This window comes from Carlito syrichta, unplaced genomic scaffold (genome assembly GCF_000164805.1).
Source record: "Carlito syrichta isolate Samal-C Ts95f unplaced genomic scaffold, Tarsius_syrichta-2.0.1 Scaffold53096, whole genome shotgun sequence".
Taxonomy (NCBI): Eukaryota; Metazoa; Chordata; class Mammalia; order Primates; family Tarsiidae; genus Carlito; species Carlito syrichta.
The window spans coordinates 219,444-241,280 of NW_006997192.1; the positions used below are offsets into that span (position 1 = coordinate 219,444).

General features: G+C 40.0%; 1 protein-coding gene across 1 annotated transcript in view; it reads right to left on the reverse strand.

The window, feature by feature from the left end:
• GPC6 (glypican 6) overlaps positions 1–21,837 on the reverse strand; it is a 609,707-nt gene that overhangs the window by 106,973 nt on the left and 480,897 nt on the right. The window contains exon 3 of the mRNA XM_021707914.1: positions 17,161–17,291. Coding sequence (XP_021563589.1) covers positions 17,161–17,291 — 131 coding nt within the window. The remainder of the gene's footprint in view (positions 1–17,160; positions 17,292–21,837) is intronic.

Consider the following 21,837-nt stretch of genomic DNA (forward strand, 5'->3'; position numbering starts at 1 on the left):
TCAGTTGATGCTTCTTAATTGTTTTTTTTGCAAAATATTACTTTCAGGGGCAAATAGCTGTTATATAAGCAATAGCTGCCATGTGTCAAAGTTAAATTAGGTATCTTCACAAGGGCTTCATCTTGCTAACATGTGTTCTTACTCTTCAGAAGGGAGGACGCCATTTGTAGTGTTTCCCCAAATTATTTGGTCACAGTTTTCCCATGGGTTTTCATAACACTGGCATTCCAGGGACCATACCCTGAGATATTCTGTAAAGGTGGATGTCATTTGCTAAAGAGGGAAGAGATTCAGATAGAATTGCATTTACTCCGAGGCATTAGTGAAGCCATTTCACCCTCCTCTACCTTTCATTCCAGAGAAAAATACTATTTTAAGACACTAAAGGTCTTCTCTTTACAACAGAAGTTTCTAGAGCATATAGCTGCAGGCTAAGCTACCTTATTGTGGTAAAAATCATTAGCAATACCCCTTTAAGAAATAGAATCAGTCAGTACCCCCTGCCTGCTTCTCTCCAAGGGATGTTGAAAGCGATAATTAGATAATTTGGGAAAGTATTTGGAAGCTCCAGTGTAGACAGATGCTGCTGATGTACAAAGAAATTATCCTTCCCACCTAGCTGACTCGCAAAACCTGTGGATTTCAGGAAGCTCTCTGGTTCATGAGTCCTCTCTTTTAAGAGGATTACTAAGATAATGTCTCAGAAGTATGTTGGCATTCGGAGATTAAAGAAGCTGACATTAAGATAGAAAGTGCTGAAAGGAGAGACATTTTAGTTTGAGATATATGAGGAGGACATGGAGGTGTGGTGATAACAGGTTTAAGTGTTGTGTCTTAGGTTTCTAAATACAGTATTTTTACCTTTAAACACATTAGAGCATCTTCACATATTTCTCTTAAAATAAGCCAACAAGGTGTGCACTTTTTGGAGGCACAGGTAGCTTTATTCTTATCAGTTATCTCTTTATTTCTGCATTGTCTTTTGCAGCTTGATTATACATTCAAGAAAGTCATTACTAGCAACCTGAGAAGCAACCGCTGTAGGTAAATCTTGTCTCAGCACCTGTGTTTCTTCCTTTATTCTTTTTTTCTGAATTCTGTCTTCTCACTTTCTACCCAGTCGGTTTTTATAATGACTGGCAAGGTCATGCTATTCCCAGTGCCATTTTGACATTTGCAAATGGAGTTCTAAACTTTTATATTAAATATAGAGTTTCTATAACAGTTTATGCAATAGTTTGTGCTACTTAGATTTAATGAGCTTTGATATTTTTGAGAGTAAGTCATGCTTTATTTACTTATTAGATTCTAATTTATATTACAGCATCAATGAAGGAACTATTTGTTAGATGGCTGCTTGGGAAATTCAAATTTAGACCCAAGGAAACAGGAGCTGTCATATCTGCATTGGCTCTTACACATATTTTGTTCAGGTTCTGTCATTATTTTCACAAGAAAGACCACTGCGGTGTAGTGGACAGGTGTCTTAGTGCATTTTTAGCTGCTGTAATAAAAGACTGAGTAATTTATAAGTGGCAGAAATTTGTTACAGTTCTAGAGGTTAGGAAGTCTAAGATCAAAGTGCCAGCGGAGTTGGTGTCCAGTGAATGCCTACTTCATAGATGGCAACTTCTTGTGTGTCCTCACACCGGAAGGGCAGAAAGGACTAATAAACTCTCCCAGGCCTCTTCTATAAGGGCACCCATTCCTGAGGGTGTCCTCCAAATGACCTCACTGTCTCTTAAAGGTCCCACCTCCAAATGCCATCATCTTAGGAGTTAGAAGTTTAACATATGAATTTGGTAGGGACACATATTCAGAGCTTGGCAATAGGTCACAAACAAGAGTATAGCAACTTGGGGTACTAATGTCAGTCTTTCTCCTTACACCTGTGTGACCTCAGGGTAATGCATTCTCCCCAATTCTCAAAGCTGTTTGGAAATAGAAAATGCATAGAAAAGACACTGAAAAAGGGAGGTATAGAAGTGTATTAGTTTAACTGAGTATTCTGTAATTAAATAGAACAATAATGGATAATAAATCAAATCTGTGGATTATACAGAGTTATGCATGAGTAATTTAAGCTCCAGGATGAATAGCATTTCAAACATTTTGTTCATCTCTGTATCCAGAATCTGTCGGAGTTCTCAGCACATAGTATGTGTTTTTAAAAAATCAGGAATGAAAGATTATGAATAAACAACATTTTTAGTTATAATTTCCCCCTTTTGCAAACATTTCTTGAAGGCAATTAGCATGTGGGTTTCTATAATGAGAAATAAAAGCTAGGAAAGAGAATGAACACTTACAGAGTGTCTGTGACACGCTAGACACTTCCCTCTGCTGTGTGATTTATACAATTTATCTCAAATGATTAATTATCTCTTCAAAATCAAGGTTGAACACTTCTTCCTCAGACTGAATAAAATATAATGAATCATGCATCCATTTTTAAAAATCTTTCCTTTACTATATTTATTATGCCAAATACAAGCAAAGCCAAATCAACAACTTTGTTTAAACTGATAATTAGACCCCTCCCCCGCAAATCCTTTTTCTTGATCATTTGATAAAAGCGACTAGGTGAACTTGATAAGCCAGTTAAAGATGCACAGGAGGGCTTTGCATACAAAATAGTCAGACTGGCTCTCTGATTGGCTGGGTGAGCTATCAAAGAGCTAAAGTTCTGGAAATACCGAACTCTGAGCTCAGGCAATGTATGGCAAAGTGGCAGACAACTTGGGCTCTTTACAAAGCTGCCCTTTCTGATATCTCCAGTTTGTCAAAATGATCAACAGCAGCACTTGTACTTTGCGACAATTGTGTCCTTTCCCTGCTGATGACCATCTGGGTTCAGCATGGAGCTGGGCCCCTTTCTCAAAGTGGAAGGAAGGGGAGAGTAAAACATGTGGGCGAGGAACGTGTGCATATCATAAGTAAATGTGAATATGAGGGAGGACCCCTAAAACCCAGAATTTATTTATTAAAAACTGTGTATTTATTCTCACATGGTTAAACTTCAGTCACCTTCACCGTTCTCTTGGTTTGATGCAATACACATATTGAAACACCTTTTCCACTGCTCAAAACAGTTTTTGAACTCATCCATTTTGATGCCTTTTAGTGCTTCTGCTGGTTTTTGTTTCAACTCTTCCACATTGGCAAAATGTTTCCCTTTGAGGACTTTCTTCATCCAGAGAAACAAAAAACGTCGCTCAGGGCAAGATTGGATGAATAGAAAGGGTTGGGTACCAGGGTCCTGCTATTTGGGGTCAAAAACTGCTAAACACTCAGTGAGGTGTGGGCAGGTGTGCTCATAAATCACCCACCATGAAATAGGCAGACACGCCGAAAGGATCTCAAAAAAAAAGTTTACTGAAGCTGAATGCAGCTTCTCACAATGCTCGCTGGTACCCTGATGCTGATGGGTTCCTAGAACACTTTCCTGGGGGGGAACCCTGTACTACAAGGGGCCTGCCCTCCAAAAGATAATTCTGTTTTTTTGGGGGGGGTCCTCCCTCATAAATTAAAATATTTTGAAAACATTTGATTAAAAGCAGTAGCAAGGGCCGGGCTCAGTGGCTCAGCCTGGAATCTCAGCTCTTTGGAAGGTCGAGGTGTGTGGATTGCCTGAGCCTGCAGGTTCAAGGCCAGCCCAGGCAACTTGGCGAGACCTCATCTCTCCAATAAAATAAAAAATTAGCCTGGCATGGTAGCATGTGCCTGTAGTTCCAGCTACATGGAAGGCTGAGGCGGAAGGATTGCTGGAGCCCAGCAGGTTGACGTTGGGGTGGCTTTGAGTGTGCCACTGTACTCTAGCTTGGGCGACATAATGAGACTCCCACTCAAAAAAAAAAAAAAAGTAGTAGCAAGAACAGCTACATTATTACCATTAAACTGGTGCCCTAAAACTTTTATTTTGTACCTTTTTGGGGCGGTTTCTTTCTTTTTTTTTAATGACCGCTGTACCTACTTTTCCTATTCATTATCTCACCCTGGAGAGACCTGTTCACGGGGACAGTAGCAGATCTTGCCCTATGTATCTCTTCATCCAGCTGTTTATTTGTATCCTTTAAAATATCCTTTGAAATAACCCAGTAAAAGTAAGTCTCCCTGAGTTCTGTAAGCCACCCTAGCAAATTAACTGAAGTCAAACAGGGGGTCAAGCTGAGGAACCCTAACTTGAAGTCAGTTGATCAGAAGTTCCAGAGGCCTGGACTTGTGACTGGTGGGAAGAAATCGGAGGTCTTGTAGGACTGAGAGCTCTATCTATGGGATCTGAGCCTCTCTCCGGGTAGATAACATTAGTATCAGATTGAATTAGAGGACACCCAGCTGGTATCTGTTGCTTGGTGTATGGGGAAAAAACCTTACACATTTGATCACAGAAATATTCTGTGTTGATCATTGTGTTATGAGAGCAGTGGAAAAACGTTTGAATTTTTTTTTTTTTTTTTTTGAATTGGGGTCTTATTTTGTTTCCCAGGCTGGAGTGCAGTGGCATGATCACGGCACACCACAGTCTTGACCTCCTGGGCTCAGGTGATCCTCCCTCCTCAGCCTCCCAAGCAGCTGAGACTACCTCTTTTTCTTTTGAGTCATGGTCTTGCTCTGTCATGGAAAGCTAGAGTGCAGTGGCATGAGCATGGCTCACCACAGCCTTGACCTTCTAAGGTCGGGCAATCTTTCCATCTCAGCCTCCCAAGTAACTGGGACTACAGGTGGGTACCACCGTGCCTAAGTCATGTTTTGATTTTTTGTAGACACTGGGTCTCACTATGTTGTCCAGGCTGGTCTCAAACTCCTGGGCTTAAGTGATCCTCCTGCCTCGGCCTCCCAAAGTGCTGGGATTACAGGCTTGCACCACCATACCCGGCCATGCTTGGGAGTTTTCTAACAGCATTCTGCTAATATCCTAAGAAGTGCTTTCCTGAGTAGAAACTTAAAACATTTTGATAATGATTTCTTTCTATAGGTATAAAATCATTATACTCACTACATAAACATTTTTAAATATCAGGTTTCTTTCTTTCTTTTTTTTTTTTTTTGAGCTGTAGTTTCACTGTTACCCAGGCTGGAGTGCAGTGGCACACTCACGGTCAATGCAGCTTCGACCTGGTGGGTTCAGGTGATCCTTCTGCCTCAGTCTTCCAAGTAGCTGGAATTACAGATGCACGCTACCACACCTGGCTACTTTTTAAAATTTATTGTAGAGACGATGTCTTGACAAGTTGCCCAGCCTGGTCTCAAACCCCCTCAGTCAATCCTCTCACCTCAGCTTCCCAAAGTGCTGAGATTACAAGTGTGAGCCACCGCGCCTGGCTATTATCAGGTTTCCTTTTAAAGTTAGTGTGGCCATTTTCTTTATGAGTTGCCTTCTAAGAAAACAGTTCTTCATCCTTAGATCGCAAAGCAGTCTCTTCTCTCATCTCTTTTCTCTTTCCTTTTTTCTCCCTGTCTCTCATTTCCCTTTTCTTTTTTTCTTTGCTCCCTGTTTCATGATTTTCTCTCCTTAAAGATTGATTACAGTCGTCCCCTGGCCAAGTTCTTTGGCAAACTCTCCATCCCTCGATGGGTTTAGAATTCTGTTAAGAGAATTTGGGGTTATACTGAACCAAGTCATCAGTTTTTGTTTTGGCCACATTTCACTGGCCTCAATTTTCAAAAGGCAGCCACTATGTCAGTTTAAAAAATTTACTCCTGGTACTTACACAGCTTGACTCCATAATATCTGTCAGATGTATTGCATACTTCTTAAAATCTTTTCTTTAATAACAGCAAATTGTTCTCATTTGCTTGAAAATATGGTTTTTTTCCTTGAAGGATTTGCATTCCATAAGCAGCAGAACACCTTAATATTTTCTCCCAAATGGTGAGTAGGGAGAGTTATAAGGAGCTAAACAAGGCATATTCTGAGTATAGAGAGAAAGAGAGAAAAGAAACCCTAATCCTCTCGGCCTGACAATGATTATTATTTCATATGCTCTTTGCTTATATAAGATTTAAAGCAGTTCTTTAAAATCACTTTGCAGAATATAAGTAAACAGGTCAATTATATCAGCCTAGCTCTGTACCTTTCATTTGACCCACAGATCAAAAAATATTTGTGGTGCTGGGTGCAGTGGCTCACATCTGTAATCCCAGCACTTTGAGAGGCCGAGACGGGAGGATCGTTTGAGGCCAGGAGTTTGAGACCAGCCTGGGTAGCAAAGCAAGACCCCATCTCTACAAAAATAGAAAAATCAGCTGGGCATGGTGATTACTTGGGAGGCTGAGGCAGGAGGACTGCTTGAGCCCAGGAGTTGGGGGCACCGTGAGCCATGATTGTGCCACTGTACTCTAGCCTGGGTGACAGAGTGAGACCCTGTCTGAATGAATGAATGAATGAAATAAAAAACAAAACAAAAATCCCCAAATTTGTTGAATGTTATCATGGCCAAACATAAGTGCTGCAGATAGGCCAACTGGACATTTCTCATGAGGTTCAGACAAGAAATCAGACAATTATTATTATAATAATGTAAAAAGTGTAATGGCAACACCCACAAGGGGCAACTCGCCCAGACTGGAGTGGGAGTATTTACACCACAAAAGTGGGCAAGCGCTACAAACTAGCATCTTTGGCCTACAGATGTGGCTTCTTTACATGTTTTTATTTATTTATTTATTTATTTATTTATTTATTTAGAGTTGGAGTCTCACTCTGTCACTCAGACTGGAGTGCACTGGCCTCTCCCAGCCACCGCAGCCTCGACCTGCTGGGCTCCGGCAATCCTTCCGCTTCAGCCTTCCAAGTAGCTGGAACTACAGGCGCACACTACCACACCCGGCTAATTTTTAAAAAATTATTGTAGAGATGAGGTCTTGCCAAGCTGCCCAAGCGGGTCTCGAACCCACGGGCTCAGGCAATCCACTCACCTCAGCCTCCCAAAGCACGGGATTATAGGCTGAGCCACTGAGCCCGGCTTATTTATTTATTTTTGAGTCATGATCTCACTCTGTCCCCCAGGCTGGAGTGCAGTGGCATGATCATGGCTCACCACATCCTTGAACTCCTGGGCTCAAGCAATCCTCCCTCCTCATCCTCTCAAGTAGCTGGGATTACAGGTGCGCATCACCACGCTTGGCTAATTTTTTTACTATTGTAGAGATGAGATCTCCTATATTGCCCAGGCTGGTCTTGAATTCCTGAGCTCAACCAATACTCCTGCTTCAGCCACCCAAACTGCTGGGTAGTTATAGACATGAGCCACTGTGCCTGGTCTCCTTCACATGCTTAAATATAGGCTAGCTGAGGCAATGACTCTGTCAGAATCAAACCAGAGCACGTATCCCCAAGTAGCAGGGAAGTACTAAAAGCAGGAGTTAAGGGGTGTATTTGTGAGACTGGCCAGAGGCCACTGAAATTCCTCTAACACAAGAATCCAATGTCCATGAGAAGCACAGGTATATGGAAGATAGTCTCTTCTTTAAATGAGGAAGAAATCGGAGAATTTCTTCCATGAGATCAGGAGAGTACTTTCCCCTGTTCCTAAGAACACACAGTGAGTGTTAAAACTACATTGAGTTGCAATCATTTATTCTTGAGTAGACTACATTAAAATATAATCTTCTCATCTTTTGCCCTGAAGTTAAAGTGAAAGAAAATCTTAAGATAAATCTCCAAAGATTAGACATAATCAGGAGTTTTCCTTTCTCATCAAAAGGACAAAAAAAATTTTTTTTATGTCTTTTATATTAAAGAAAAGTGAAAACCAGTTTGCTTTGGATGAATTTCTTATGAACGCATCATAGGTGTTTCTTCAAACTTCATTTTACTTTATAAAAAAATGGTGTCTTCCCCTTCCCTGTCTCTAGTATCTGAAGAGTCTGACCCTGTTATCAGTAATGTTAAAAACAAGAATAGAACAGACCCTGATTTTATGTACAGCAATGAAGAAATCAGAGAACAAAAGATGTTTCAAGGTCACTGTTTCTCAGTGGAATACTATAAGTGAGGGCTGATGGGCAGAAGATAAACTTTGATTTTGAATAAACCAGATAAAATATTGGGAATCTAGAAATCATTGAGAACATGTTATTTTCCTTTGTTTATTTACTTTTTTTTTTTTTTTGAGACAGGGTCTCACTGTGTCACCCAGACTGAAGTGCAATGGTGTGATCCCAGCTCACCTCAGCATTGACCTCCTGGGCTCAGGCAATCCTTTTGCCTCAGCCTCTTAGTAGCTGGGGCTACAGGCATGAGCCACCACACCTGGTTAATTTTTTAAAAATTTATTTTGTAGAGATGGAGTCATGCAGTGTTGCCCAGGCTGGTCTCAAAATCCTGGGCTCAAACGATTTTCCCACTTCGGCCTCCCAAAGTGCTGGGATTACAGGCATGAGCTCTTTTCCTTTAAAAACCAAACTAAAGGGGAAGTAGAAATAGAATGTAAAGCTTTATAAATAGTATAGCCATTCACTTTTTTCTCAGAGATCAGGCAAAAGAAAACACTTGTCAAGGGAGCAGGCCAATTTTTTTCTTCCATGTAAGGATAGTAAAGTGATATTGGGCAGAGGCCATGGAAATTCCTTGAAAACGTTGAGCTATGGTGGCGTTGGCACGGTCAGAAGGCACAGGCTAGAGATGGGTTGCTGATGCAGTCTTCAGCACCACCCCTTCCTCTCTTGAGCCTGCCTTCTTCTAAAAGCCTGGCTCATTAGACATTGATTTAGAGATACATTTCCCTTTCTAAGTGATTCCCTGTCATCAAAAATAACACTATACCTCAGTGGGTTTAAATGCAGGGGTGTGGTTCTCAAATTGGCTCTTCTGATTTTGAATGCTAAAAATAAGCTCGCAGACTATTATGGATAAGGCAAGACCATAGAATTGATGAGCTTTAGGATTTAGGTATCACAGGTGTTTTTAATAACAGCAATGAAAACACTTAAATTTTTTTTTTTTTTTTTTGAATCTGAGTTGCCTGGGCTAGAGTGGCATGCTCACGGTCACCTCAGCCTGCTGGGTTCAGGAGATCCTTCTGCCTCAGTCTTCCAAGTAGCGGAACTATAGGTGTGCTCCACCATGCCCAGCTAGTTTTTTTGATTTATTATAGAGGTGAGATCTCACCAAGTTGCCCTGGCTGGTCTGGAACCCCTGGACTCAGGCAATCCTCTTACCTCCTTCTTCCAAATTGCTGAGATTACAGGTGTGAGCCACTATGCCCAGCAATACTCAACCTATATGAGTGATTTTGACTTGACTTTCCCCATGCAGAGTATTTTACATGGATTACTTCATTGTACCCTCAAACAACCCTCTGAGTAGGTACCATTAGAGTCCTTATTTTTAATGTGAGTTAATTGAGTTTAAAAAGACAAATAGCACACCTCATCAAAAGGGTACCTGCATAATGAACATGTGTATACCTAACCCCAAATTGTACCCCACATCTTTAAAATAAAAAATTTTAAAAAACCAGTTAAATGATTTGCCCCAAATCACACAACTCATAAAAAGTACATCTCAGGTGTGTTTGATGTCCGTATCTGACCTGGTGACGGCTCTGCTATTCTAAAGAATACTAGACTCACTTCAAATACATTTTAGGGTATTTTCTGTTCCTTCGAGCTGAAGTCTCTCTGGCATTATATTTTCATGTTCTGAATTCAACTCAGCAAATGTGCTGTGTCTTGTATGTGTAAAATGACATCTCAGGAAGGCTTTCTGTAAAATGTAAGAATGAGTAAGATGTAACCCTTGTCCTCAAATAATTTATAATCCTGGGCAGGAGAAAGTAAGTACAAAAATAACCATAACAAAAGAAATAATATGCTCACTGCCTTAAGAAGGGCACATGCAATATGGGGGCCCAGGGAAAGAAAAGATGCATGCTGCTAGAATAAACACATATTTATTTGAACTAAATTCTAAACAGTGTCTTTATATCTGAAGGAAGATATTTACTCCATCTGAATTCCCAAGGTATTATTTATCCCTGAATATTTTGAAAGGAAAAAGGTCTAGAGAAAAAAGAAAGATCTGGATGCTGGAGATAGTCAGCAAAGAGATAATGTTTGCAAAACTGTAAACTTAGAGCTGGCAGGGGACATTTAGATCAATTTCTCATTTTGCAGATGAGGAAACGAAGACCCAATAGCTAGACACAGGAGTTATTACATTCTCTTTCCTGTTCTCTTGGGTTTTTTGTTCATCTTCATTTTGAGCTGTAGATTTAGGAAGAATTGTCTGGAGAAAATTAAGTACCCGAAGGCCGTCCTGTTCTTCTGTAATGGGTTCTACCCTAGCTGGTAGTAAGCATTAATTGAATGGATGGTTTCAGTTGGAATTTAATAAGTCTTCTTTCTTAATTTAGATTATGTCTGACAAACCAATCTTTTCCTAGATTAGGTTTGAAATTATTCCTAATATAGTTAAATGATATCTAGTGAGATCAGTTTTGTCTTCCTTGATAGGATAGAAAGAAGATTATCAATACATCTAAAATTCAAAGGCAGAGATTCAGCAAGTTTTCTTCTTCTTTTCCTTGGGGAATTTCCACAAAATCTGTGATATTCTGAACTGCTTTGATTTGGGTGGGTAACAGAGGTGCTGGGATCATGAGGGTTCTGCTCTGTCTTTGATGAAGATGATAAAGTTAGTGAATGTAGTAAGCTTGGTTGGGGCTTGAAGACCTAATAGCAGACATTTCTTATCCATAGGTTCCCTGTAGCATATTTCGGGCAAAAGCCCTTCTTTACTTGGCTAGCTCCCCCAACACTGAAGTATAGCTGGCCCTGTTAGGAAGATACTTATTGAGGAAACAGTGTGGCATGCTGGAAACATCTTTTTCTTTGGATCAGGCAGATCTGAGCTGCAGTCTCAGTTCTGTCACTTATTTATTGTGCAACCTCAGGCTAGCTGCATCTTTAGATTTAACTTTCCTTACCTACATAACAAAGAAGTGAATGCTTTACAAGATTGCAGGGAGAATTTGGCATAAATATATAAGGTATATAGAAAGAGACTGATACCAGAGCAAGAACTCTGTTTCTACCTGGTTAGATATTTGTTGAATGGATAAAGTAGGTGTTTAATCAATGGTAATCATTATTACCATTGCTACCAGATGATTCTCTGCAAAAGAGAACCAACAACAGTTTTAACATGCTATTGTCTCCAGTCCTTAAAAAAATGTATATTTATATATACAATTGTACAAAGGGGTTACAAATCTAGAATTTGAAATGAACACCATCTTATTACTAAAATATTATAACTTGGTAATACCACTTGGTATAGCCATTGTATTTTTTGAAAAAGAAATCTCAATAAGCTTTACTCCCAATGGCTTCCTTGTGGGTTAAATAAAAGAGAAAAAGGATCAGACAATATCTTTTCTTTTTTTTTTGAGTTGGAATCTCACTCCCGGCCACCGCAGCCTCGACCTGCTGGGCTCCGTGTCCTTCCGCCTCAGCCTTACAAGGAGCTGGAACTACAGGCGCCTGCTACCACGCCCGGCTAAGTTTTTGATTTATTGTAGAGATGAGGTCTCACCTGCCCAGGTGGGTCTCGAACCCGCGGGCTCAGGCAATCCACTCACCTCAGCCTCCCAAAGGCGCGGGATTACAGGCTGAGCCACTGAGCCCGGCTGGACAATATCTTTACAACCAGATCTGACATAAGACTGGAGCATGGACACACATGGTGAGAATAAGTTTTTTCATTAGTCTGTAAATCCCACTAATTTGTGATCTCAATTATTAGATATAAAAGTATGAGCTGTTCCCTCCTCTAAATATAATGATTGTATTTGGGGAAAGGAAATTTTAAAATCTGAAATGGAGCCAGGATCGGTGGCTCAGCCTGTAATCCTGCGCCTTGGGAGGCTGAGGTGAGTGAATTACCTGAGCCCGTGGGTTCGAGACTTGCCTGGGCAACTTGGCGAGACCTCATCTCTACAATAAATCAAATAATGAGCCAGGTGTGGTAGCGCTCGCCTGTAGTTCCAGCTACTTGGAAGACTGAGGTGGAAGGATCGCTGGAGCCCAGCAGGTCGAGGCTGCGGTGGCCGGAAGCAGCCACTGCACTCCAGTCTGGGCGACAGAGTCCAACTCAAAAAAAAAAAAAAAAAAAAAAATCTGAAACGGTGGTGGGCTCATCTTTGGGCTTCAGATCCAGAAGGGAGAAAAAAAAGAATTTTATATTTTGTACTATCAGAACTCTAGGAAAGGTTAGAAGTAATGAATGATTAAGCTGGATAAGAGAAATATTTAAGTAGAATTTATCACATTGGGAAGTCCTAGACGTAGTTGTCAAGGGAAACAGGAAGATAGATAGATTGAATCCTCTTGGTCTTGCCCTCTCTTTTTCCTGAACTTTCCATGCAGGTTTTACTGAAGGCTATTGAATTTTCTCTTAATACTTAATCTAGTCAGTAAATATTTACTGAGCCTTGCCCTTGTGTGAGATTGACACAGTAGACACCGATGTCATAACACAGCACTGACGTCATTATAATGTGTGATGTCATTATAATGTAGTGATAAGCAAGACGGGCTTTGGAATCAGATGTTCTAGCTTTTGAACCATGAGACCTTCGTAAGTTGCTGAACATTTCTAAGTCATGATTTCTTTACTTGATATGCAAATTAGGAAGAGGATCTCTCTCACTCCAGGCATTGTAAATATTACATAATAGAAACCATGCAAAGCACTTAGTATAGTCTTGCCAGTAAGGGCTCAACAAATATGAGTTGGCGGTTATACACTTTGTTACTTTTCTGAAAGAGGCTCTGGGAAGGACTTCTAACAGAACTGCTTTAATAAACGATTTTCAAAGGAGAATTTGCCCATCATATCCTGGAGTAAAAAGTCATTTTAATTTGTAAGCTTTACAACTCTCAGGATGTCCCGGTTCCCAATTAGGACCTAGCTTCTGGCCTCACCTGGAGCTCGCCTATCAGAAGTTAATGGTATTTCTGGTGGTGCAAATACTTCAGCCTATGTCCGGAAATCCAGAATTTCAAATTTTAGAAATTTTAGAGTGTTTATCAACAGTGTCCAAGGATTGCTTTTAAAAAAGATAAATTCAGCCGGGCGAAATGACTCAAGCCTGTAATCCCAGCATTTTGGGAGGCAGAGGCAAGAGGATTGCCTGAGCTCATGGGTTCGAGACCAGCCTGAACAACATGGTGAGACCTCATCTCTACACTAAATCAAAAAATTACCCAGCATGGTGGCACATGCCTGTGGTTCCAGGCACTTGGAAGGCTTAGGTGGAAGGATCGCCTGAGCCCAGTGGATCGAGGCTGCGGTGGCCATGAGTATGCCACTGCACTCCAACCTGGGCGACAGAAGAAGACTCTGACTCAGGGAAAAAAAAAAAAAAGGATAAATTCAACCATCCAGCTCTTAGCTAGAATGTCGATTTTAAACTCTAATTCTAGCATAATTTCACGGATGTGGCTCATATGGAAAATAAAACTACGTATTTCTTAATTTAAAAGAAATTCCCAATCCGTTGATGAAATAAAAGCTCTTCTCAGAACATATCTGTTCCACTAGCAAAACTGTTGGTTTTTCCTGCTAAAAGTATCTAAATTCCAACTACCTTTAGCTCTCCATGATATTAAAAACTGACTTGAGCCGGGCTCGGTGGCTCAGCCTATAATCCCGCGCCTTTGGGAGGCTGAGGTGAGTGAATTGCCTGAGCCCGCAGGTTCGAGACCCGCCTGGGCAGGTGAGACCTCATCTCTACAATAAATAATAATAAAAAAAAAATCAGCCGGGCGTGGTAGCGCATGCCTGTAATTCCGGCTACTTGGAAGGCTGAGGCGGAAGGATCACCGGAGCCCAGCAGGTCGAGGCTGTGGTGGCCGGGAGTGGCCACTACACTCCAGTCTGGGCGACAGAGTGAGACACCAACTCAAAAAAAAAAAAACAAAAAAAACAAAAAAAACTGACTTGGATCCTTCCTCCACATGGTCTTCCATATTAGACTTTGGCCTCTTTCTTATTTTTCCTGAAGAACCTGACTTTTCTCTCTCTTCTCCTGAACTCCCTCCATCTTCTTTCTTCTGTGCCAAGTCTCTACCAGGTACGCTTTTTTGTTCCCAGCTCATTGGACTTTTTGTACTGTCATTTATGACCCTTTGTACTGTGTCCCCACCTGTGAGTGTATTCTTACGTGCCCTGTATGACATCTGCTTTGGATTTTAACATTTCTTACAAAGAAATGTGTCATCTCAAAGTGCATTATTTATTAATTGCAATACTATTATGATGTAGTTGGACAAATTCCACAAAAATGTTTCATCCACATTCTGGTAATAAAAAGAGTCCATCTGACCTCTTGAATAATTTTAATAGAATACTTGACTTGAATAATAGTTAATAACAATGTATTTTATACTTAAAAAACTGCTAAGAGAGCAGATTTTAAGTGTTCTCACCACAAAAAAATAAGTACATAAGGTGTAATGCATATGTTAATAAGCATGTTTCAGCCATTTCACAATGTATACATATTTCAAAACATCATGTGGTATACCATACTTATATGTAATTTTTGTCAATTAAAAATACATTTAAATGGAGAATAATGTAGTTAAGTTACTCTTTGAAATAAGTCAATTTCTTTTTTATATCGTTTTATTTTTAAATAAACTTTTTTTTATTTTAAAGCTGTGGGGTAAAATTCAGGGTTAGGCATACAAATGGTCATTTTCTTAAACGTTTGTTTGGAGCTCACTCACTAGTGCATTTCCTTTATTTATTTATTTATTTATTCAACAAGTATTTGCCTATAATTGCTATGTGCCCAGTTATGGGCTGGGTTCTGGGTGCACAACTGTGATCCCAGCTCCTCATAGAGTTTCAAATGAGTGAAGTCAGGAGAATACTGGCATGGAGCAAGTACCAACAATCAAGTACGCATTTCCAATCTTGAATAGATGTGGTGACAGATTTCTGTGATAGGGGACTGCACGATGGACCTACTGAAAGGCGAGAGGAGTGAAACTATTCCAGGCAGAAGAAGCTATGCATATCCTCTAGCAACTGAGAGAAAACCACAAGGTTGACCAAGTAGGAATAAGGACAGGTGGTATGAACCCAGGTTAAAAGTAGATGGGGCCAGATACTGTGGGAGTTTGGGTTCTGTTCTCAGAGCAAAAGATGCTACTAGAAGGCAAAAAGGGGATGACATGACCTTGCTTATGTTGTAGAAATACTTTGGCTATGAGATGAAGGACAGATTTGAGTGGATTCAAGAGTAAAAACCAACGAAGAAGTTATTGCCTTTGGAGACACTAAGATTACTTGGGGGGAAAAATGTATATATATATATATATATATATATATATAATCAATGAAAGAAACTTCCTGTCAAAATATGTCCAGATACTGGGAGAGGAGGTGTTTCTTCATATTATGTATTGTTGTCTGTTTTATATCTTGTTTATTAAATTATAGGATTGTTTATCTGTTCAGTCAGTGTCTGTCGCTCCTATTAGAAAGTAAGCTTAGTGAGTGCAGGGACGGTGCCATGTTCCAACTCCTGTGTCTCCAGTATAGAGCCATGCCTGCCACATGGATGCTCAGTAAGTATTTGCTGAATGAGTAGTTGAAAAGAATAAAAAAGAATACTTGAAGCGAACATGTATGCACACGCACTAATGGAAACAGACATCTGCTTCTAAGAAGTTGTGATGTCTCAAACTGCAGACGCCTACACCTAAGAAGTTGTAATGGTCTCAAACTTTTGTCCACCTGTTTTTTGTGCGCTATTCTCTAGAGCCGTTTTGAACATTAGCAACCTTGGCACCTGGTTACTGGAGCGCTGCTGGGATATTGAGCCTCTCAAAATGACATTAATTGGTTTCCAGGCAATAGATTTGAGAGGAATGGATGATTGCTATTTTTTCACAGAAAAAAAAGAAAATGGCCTTTCATAGAAACCCCAAATGTGCTTTTTCCCCAACAGGTGATGGTAATTTGGAGCATCTTGCTTTACACAGGCTACCCCAAGCTCATTAAAATCTAGAAATAGGCCTATGAAACTCTCAACTCATCCATCTCCCACGGAGAGAAGGGGACCTGGGCTGGATTCTTTCTTACCTTTCTTCCTACCAGTTCACCCTGAAAAGCCTAAGTCTAGTTCGAGTCATGCTTAGCCAAAGAGACCTAGAAAGGGTCTGAGGCTCTCTTTCTGCCAGGCAATGTCTACCCCACCACCAGTCCCCTCCTTCCTGATTGTATTTGAAATCTTTTTCACAAAGGATTTTAAAAATTAAAGAAAGCTAATCATGCAGCTCTCTGCTTGACATATTTTAGTGCAAATGGCTTTCAATTAAAATGCAATCACTCAGTCATCAGGTTTAAAGGACTGATACAGATGTGGTTAGCGTTTCCGGACAGGGAGACTAGTGGAGAGAACAGTAGGGGCTTTGTGCAGTCATCACTGTGGGAGAAAAGGGTTGAGGAAGGGAAAAGATGGAGACTGCAAACTTCTCAGATTTTGCTTAAGGTGGGTCCTGTTTATCTTCAACTGGGTGGACAGAAATAAAAACTGTGCACCTGGTATTTGTGCTCTGCAGTTGCAAACCTAGGCTCTCTGTCTCATATGATTTATGAAAACGTGCTACTTTTTTCCCTTATGTGCTTGACTTCATACAAAGGAGCATTTTCCCCTGAAGATTCATTAATGAAGGTTACCCTGTAGTCTTAAAAGGAAGTCAGATGGGATGTTTAATTATTTACAGTTGGAAATATAGAACATGCTTCTGATTTGCAACAGCTGAAGATATAATTGGAAGCTACTAGAGAAAGAACAGGTTGAGGGTGTGCAGAAATTTCAAACATTAAAAAGAAAATTCCCCCCAAATTGCTCACAAATGTGAGGGATTAGTTAACATACTTGGGGCTCTCTGAAACTTTTTGGCAGCCTGTAATTTCTTCGTGATTGAGTGGTTGTGAGCTAAAAAATTACTTCCCTTCTCAATGCCATTTTGTTAGACATTTTTAACGAAGTAGCAAATCTTTGGCTGAGCAGGAAAAGCTCACTGACAGCGTGTTAGAATTTATAATCCCGGCCGACGTATCTAGTTAGTTTGTTTTTAGATTACTGCACCTATATTGTGTACAAGTATTGCTAGACACATTACTAATGCAAATACCTTTGCAGACACCTGCATGCTGTTTTCTTGCATGTTCATAATGGCTTCAGAAATCTTGACATCTATGGGGTCCATGACCGACTCAATGTTGAAGGGCCCCTCCAGTCGCTCTGCCACCAAGAGCATCGCATCTGTTAAAATACAGGAACATGGTTTATTTGTGAATGGAGAGCTGCCGGTTCTTAACCTGTGCTGAAACATTTCCAAAACAACTGGGTGAAAAAGAGCCGGGCATTAAGATTTTTTATTTGCCTGTAATTAGTCCAAAATGAAATCGATGACCACATCTTAAAATCCTATTTTATTTCAGTTGAAGATTCAGAATTATTTTACATGTCTAGAACTAGGCTTGAAAATAAGAAAATTAGTCTAAATGCAGATCATTAATCATATCGAACTATCCTGCATGAAGTAAAAACGGTATTAGGTCAGGATCAACTGTGTTTAGAAAAGGGGCTCTGACTACTCTTTTCTGGAGTCCAGAGAAGACTGAGAGAGAATCTTGGAGAAAAAGTGCTGATTTGTGAATGTGGATGCACTAATGTTAAGACCCAACTCAAGCACAGCTGCCTGTGTGAAGCGTTGCTTGCTAGAACTCCCCAAAAGAAATGACCTGTCTATGCTGTTACGCAACCTACCTGTTATGTTACCCATTATTATGCTACTTCTGCCTTGTACTCAGATACCCCTGGGGACACAAGGAAATATCTCTTACTTGGTTTTGTATATCCAAGGCCTATTATAGTGCCCATCACATTGTATGCTCTCAACAAATGTCTATCAAATTATACTGAACTGAGTGATGCTTGGGAAGAATTCATTTTCTGTTGAAGACGTTGGCTCTACTGAAAGTCTGAAAGTCACTGTGGCCTGGGCAAGAAGGACAAGTCTTTGGACCGGATCATAAGGCTGTAACATAGAGTCCTAGCTTAAAGTTAAGGAGTTGAAAATATCTCTGAGAAGGTTCTCTTCTTGTTTAAATAAAATGCTCTCTCCTCTAGCAGAACTTCTCTTGCATAGGTAAGGCAAGAAGCTGTTTGATTTGTATCATAAGGTAGGGGAAGTTTCTCTCTGGGGATTTTAATCTTTCTGTTCCAGGCCCTTTCTCAACCATGACACTTGCAAACTCATCTTCCCCAACCATGATAAAAGGACTCAGGATAATCCTCTTGTAAGCAATTGCCTCCTTGGCCTTGGAGAAAGGCGAGCCTATTGATGACTCAGCACCATTAAACAGAACAAAATGGCCATGCTCACCCAAACTGCTGGTCCCTGTATTTCCGTTCTTCACCTCAATTCATCTGCTTTATTATACAAACTCATTTTAGATGATAACTTTTTGGTGTGAGTCAGTATATATCTATTTTTCTTTTAATTTAGATCATTGGTCAAAATATGCTATTTTAAGCTGCATGGTATCTGGTTTATGTTTTTACTAATTTGAAACATCCAACGTAAATAAAAATACTTTACTAAATGAAACTAGATTCTTCTTTGAAGACACAAAAACCAGTACAGATTGGCTCAAAACTTTAGAAGCATCACTAGTGAGATCCTGTCTATATAGTTAACAGCACTGTATTATATACTTAAAAATTTGCCAAGAGTAAACTTCACGTTGTGTGATTTTTTTTACAACAATAATAATAAGAGCAGTAATGACTATTATGCTGATTAACTTCAGAAGTTCTTACTAATTTAAACACCCATGGACATATCATTAGATAGTGTGAATATACACGAATAAATTGAAATCCTATGTTCCTTTGACCAAAAAAATACACATATTATTCACTTTCTTGGAAAAGTTCAGATAAAACTGTGTGTGAAACACCTAGATGAAATAACTTGGATGCACTGATTATAGGTATACCCAGATTTTTGTTAAGAACGGGAAGAAGGTTGACACAAGACCAGAAATAGTGGTTTTAGGGACTTATATTTTTCCTACTACAAAATTGTTTGTGAAAATAAGTTAGTTGACAGAAGGCCAGATAAATCTATACAGGTAACATATGACACAAATATTTAGATGTCCATAAGTAGGAAAAAATTTTAAAAGCAAAAAATACACATATTCATAAGATATCATCCCTACCTTGGTTCCCTTTTTGTTTAAAATACACATGACATGAAAGAAAAAGCAGCTTTTCAGAAAACTCCTCTGGTATTTGGAGGACACTGTACAGGGTCATGCTTATAACAACTGCCTTGAGGGGTCAAGTTCAGACACATGACAAGGTGAGAAAGAAGCAGTCGAAGGTCAGAACTGTCCAGCCCTGGGATTCAGAAAAGGCCTTGGAGCAAATGATGGCTCTTTCCTGGCTCCAGGACCCCAACCAGGAGCGAGTCTGCGGGGTCGACTGAGCAGTCAAGCGCATCTCTGCTTGACCGGGTTGCTTCCCACCTGCAGGGAAAGTCTGTCACCAGTCAAGCTCCCAGCGTTTAAGGAGAACCTTCCTTCTACCTTGGGACTGAGGAAAGCCATGCCTTAAGGTGCCTCAGCCTCTCTTCCATCTCATCAAGGCAGTAGTTGATAAGTTTCTTTGATAAGTTTCTCTAAACTCCGTTAAGTCACAACATGGCATCAGTAACCAGAAAGCTGCCATCCTGGGCTGTCTTAATGATGCCATCTTGGTTTTGAAATATTTGAAACATTATTTTAAACTCTGCTCTTGGAGCGGTTTTCTCTTGCCAGTTAAGTAAGGACAGTTAGAGTATGTCAGCTAATGATCAGCTGATTCTTTCAGCATCTATCTCCTGGGTTGCCCAAGTTTTATTTCTCTTTAAACAAGTGTTGTCTCCCTCAAGCTGTATGCCATTTTTTTTTGTTGTTGTTTCCAAATTGGGAATAAAAATTAGATGGAGTAGACATAACTGATCATCTCAGCATGAGGTACTGAAACATGCAGAAAGACACTGAGGTGCATACCCAAAGGCCAGCAACCAGGACGCAGGTGAAGTCGCACCTCTGGGATAAGGTATTTCACTCACATAATCACAAACTTTCTGGTTAGGAGTGAGGGCTTGTGGCATCAGGTTGTCTGGATTTCATCTAGGTGTTTCTGTTAAATGGCTGGGGGATAATGCGTGAGTCATTTAATTCACAAAGTCTCATTTTGCTTCATCTATGCAATGGAGATGGTGACAATCTCTACCTCATGGCGGTGGCATGAGTAATGAAATGAGATAATGCATATTAAGTTATTAGCACAATTCCTGGCACATAATTAGCTCTGAACAAAGTTTAGCTTTTTATAAATCACCACCTCCAGGCACTTAAGTGGAAAGGAGAGGATCAATTTGCAAGGTATTTTGGTAGAAGTACTGACAGCAATTGATGTGAGGTGTAGGGAAGTAAAAGGCATAAGGATGACTTTAAGATGTATAGCTGGTGCTCTTTTGTATGTTAAATTAATCTTTTGATAATAGCTGCCTTTTGATGGATGAGTTCATTATGGAGAGACACGAAAGTGCATTATTTTCTCATAATGTGCTTCTTTGCCAATTAAAGATAGCTACAACCTCTTTGACACACTTCTCACTGAGAAGTGGGGTTTACATCTTGTCCCCTTGAACCTGGGTTGGCTCGGTGACAACTGTGACTAATAGTACACAGTAGAAATGACATTCTGCCAGTTTCCAGAGCTAGTATTTAAGAGACCACAGCTTCCATTTTCTGTTTTTTACAAGATTCTACTCTGAAATCACGGTGCTGGAGAGACCACTTGAAGGCACTCCAGGTGACAGTTCCAGTTGGGCCCAGATTTCCAGATACTCTTGCCAGGATGTTAGACATATGAGCAAATTTAGAACCTTCCAGACTAGACCATTTGTCAGCTGATTCCCACCTGGTGAACCCAGTAAATATCATATAGAGCAGAAGAATCAACCAGCGGAGCCTTGTCCAAATTTCTGATCTACAGTACTCTGATTCATAATACTATGTCTATTATTTTAGGCTTCTAAGTTTGGGGATGATTTGTTTTGTTGCAATAGAAAACTGGAGCAATCAAATGACAGTATTTATGAAATACTCAGGTAATTTCCCTCTTTTGTTTGACAAAACCCAAATATTCGGCATTTTAATCAATTAACATTTAACAAATTTAGCATTTATGATGTCCCACTCTGATACGGACATTGGGACAGTCAAGAAAAAATAAACTGTTCCCCGAGGGAACAAATAGAAAGACTTACTCTAAGTCTACAGAGCAGTATGGTACACCAAAAGCATGCCAGCTAGCCTAGGAGGGATGTGAGCTAGCATATAGAGAAGGTTTGGAAGAAGGAAGCAATTCTAGTTTTTCTCTAAGTATTGACTTTATGAAGAGTAAAGTCTCTGACATGGGAAGCTAGACATTATCCATGATCTCTCTGGATTGAAAATTATCTTCCTGCTGTTTTCAGTAAGGGGTCTCCTGAATGTTTACGCTCTTCTAGGAAATAAATATCAAGTATGCCTTTAAATGCTCTTACATATATTTTTAATTTACTTCTTTTTTTGAGTTGGAGTCTCACTCTGTCACCCAGACTGGAGTGTTCTAGATATTATAAAGATACATACAAGTATAACATATTCCATAGGAAAGTGAGTGCCTTACACGCTCCAGGCATTCATCATGTATTAGCTGATTTTTGTCTCCTCATCCTTGTTATCTGTTTCAGTGATATCAA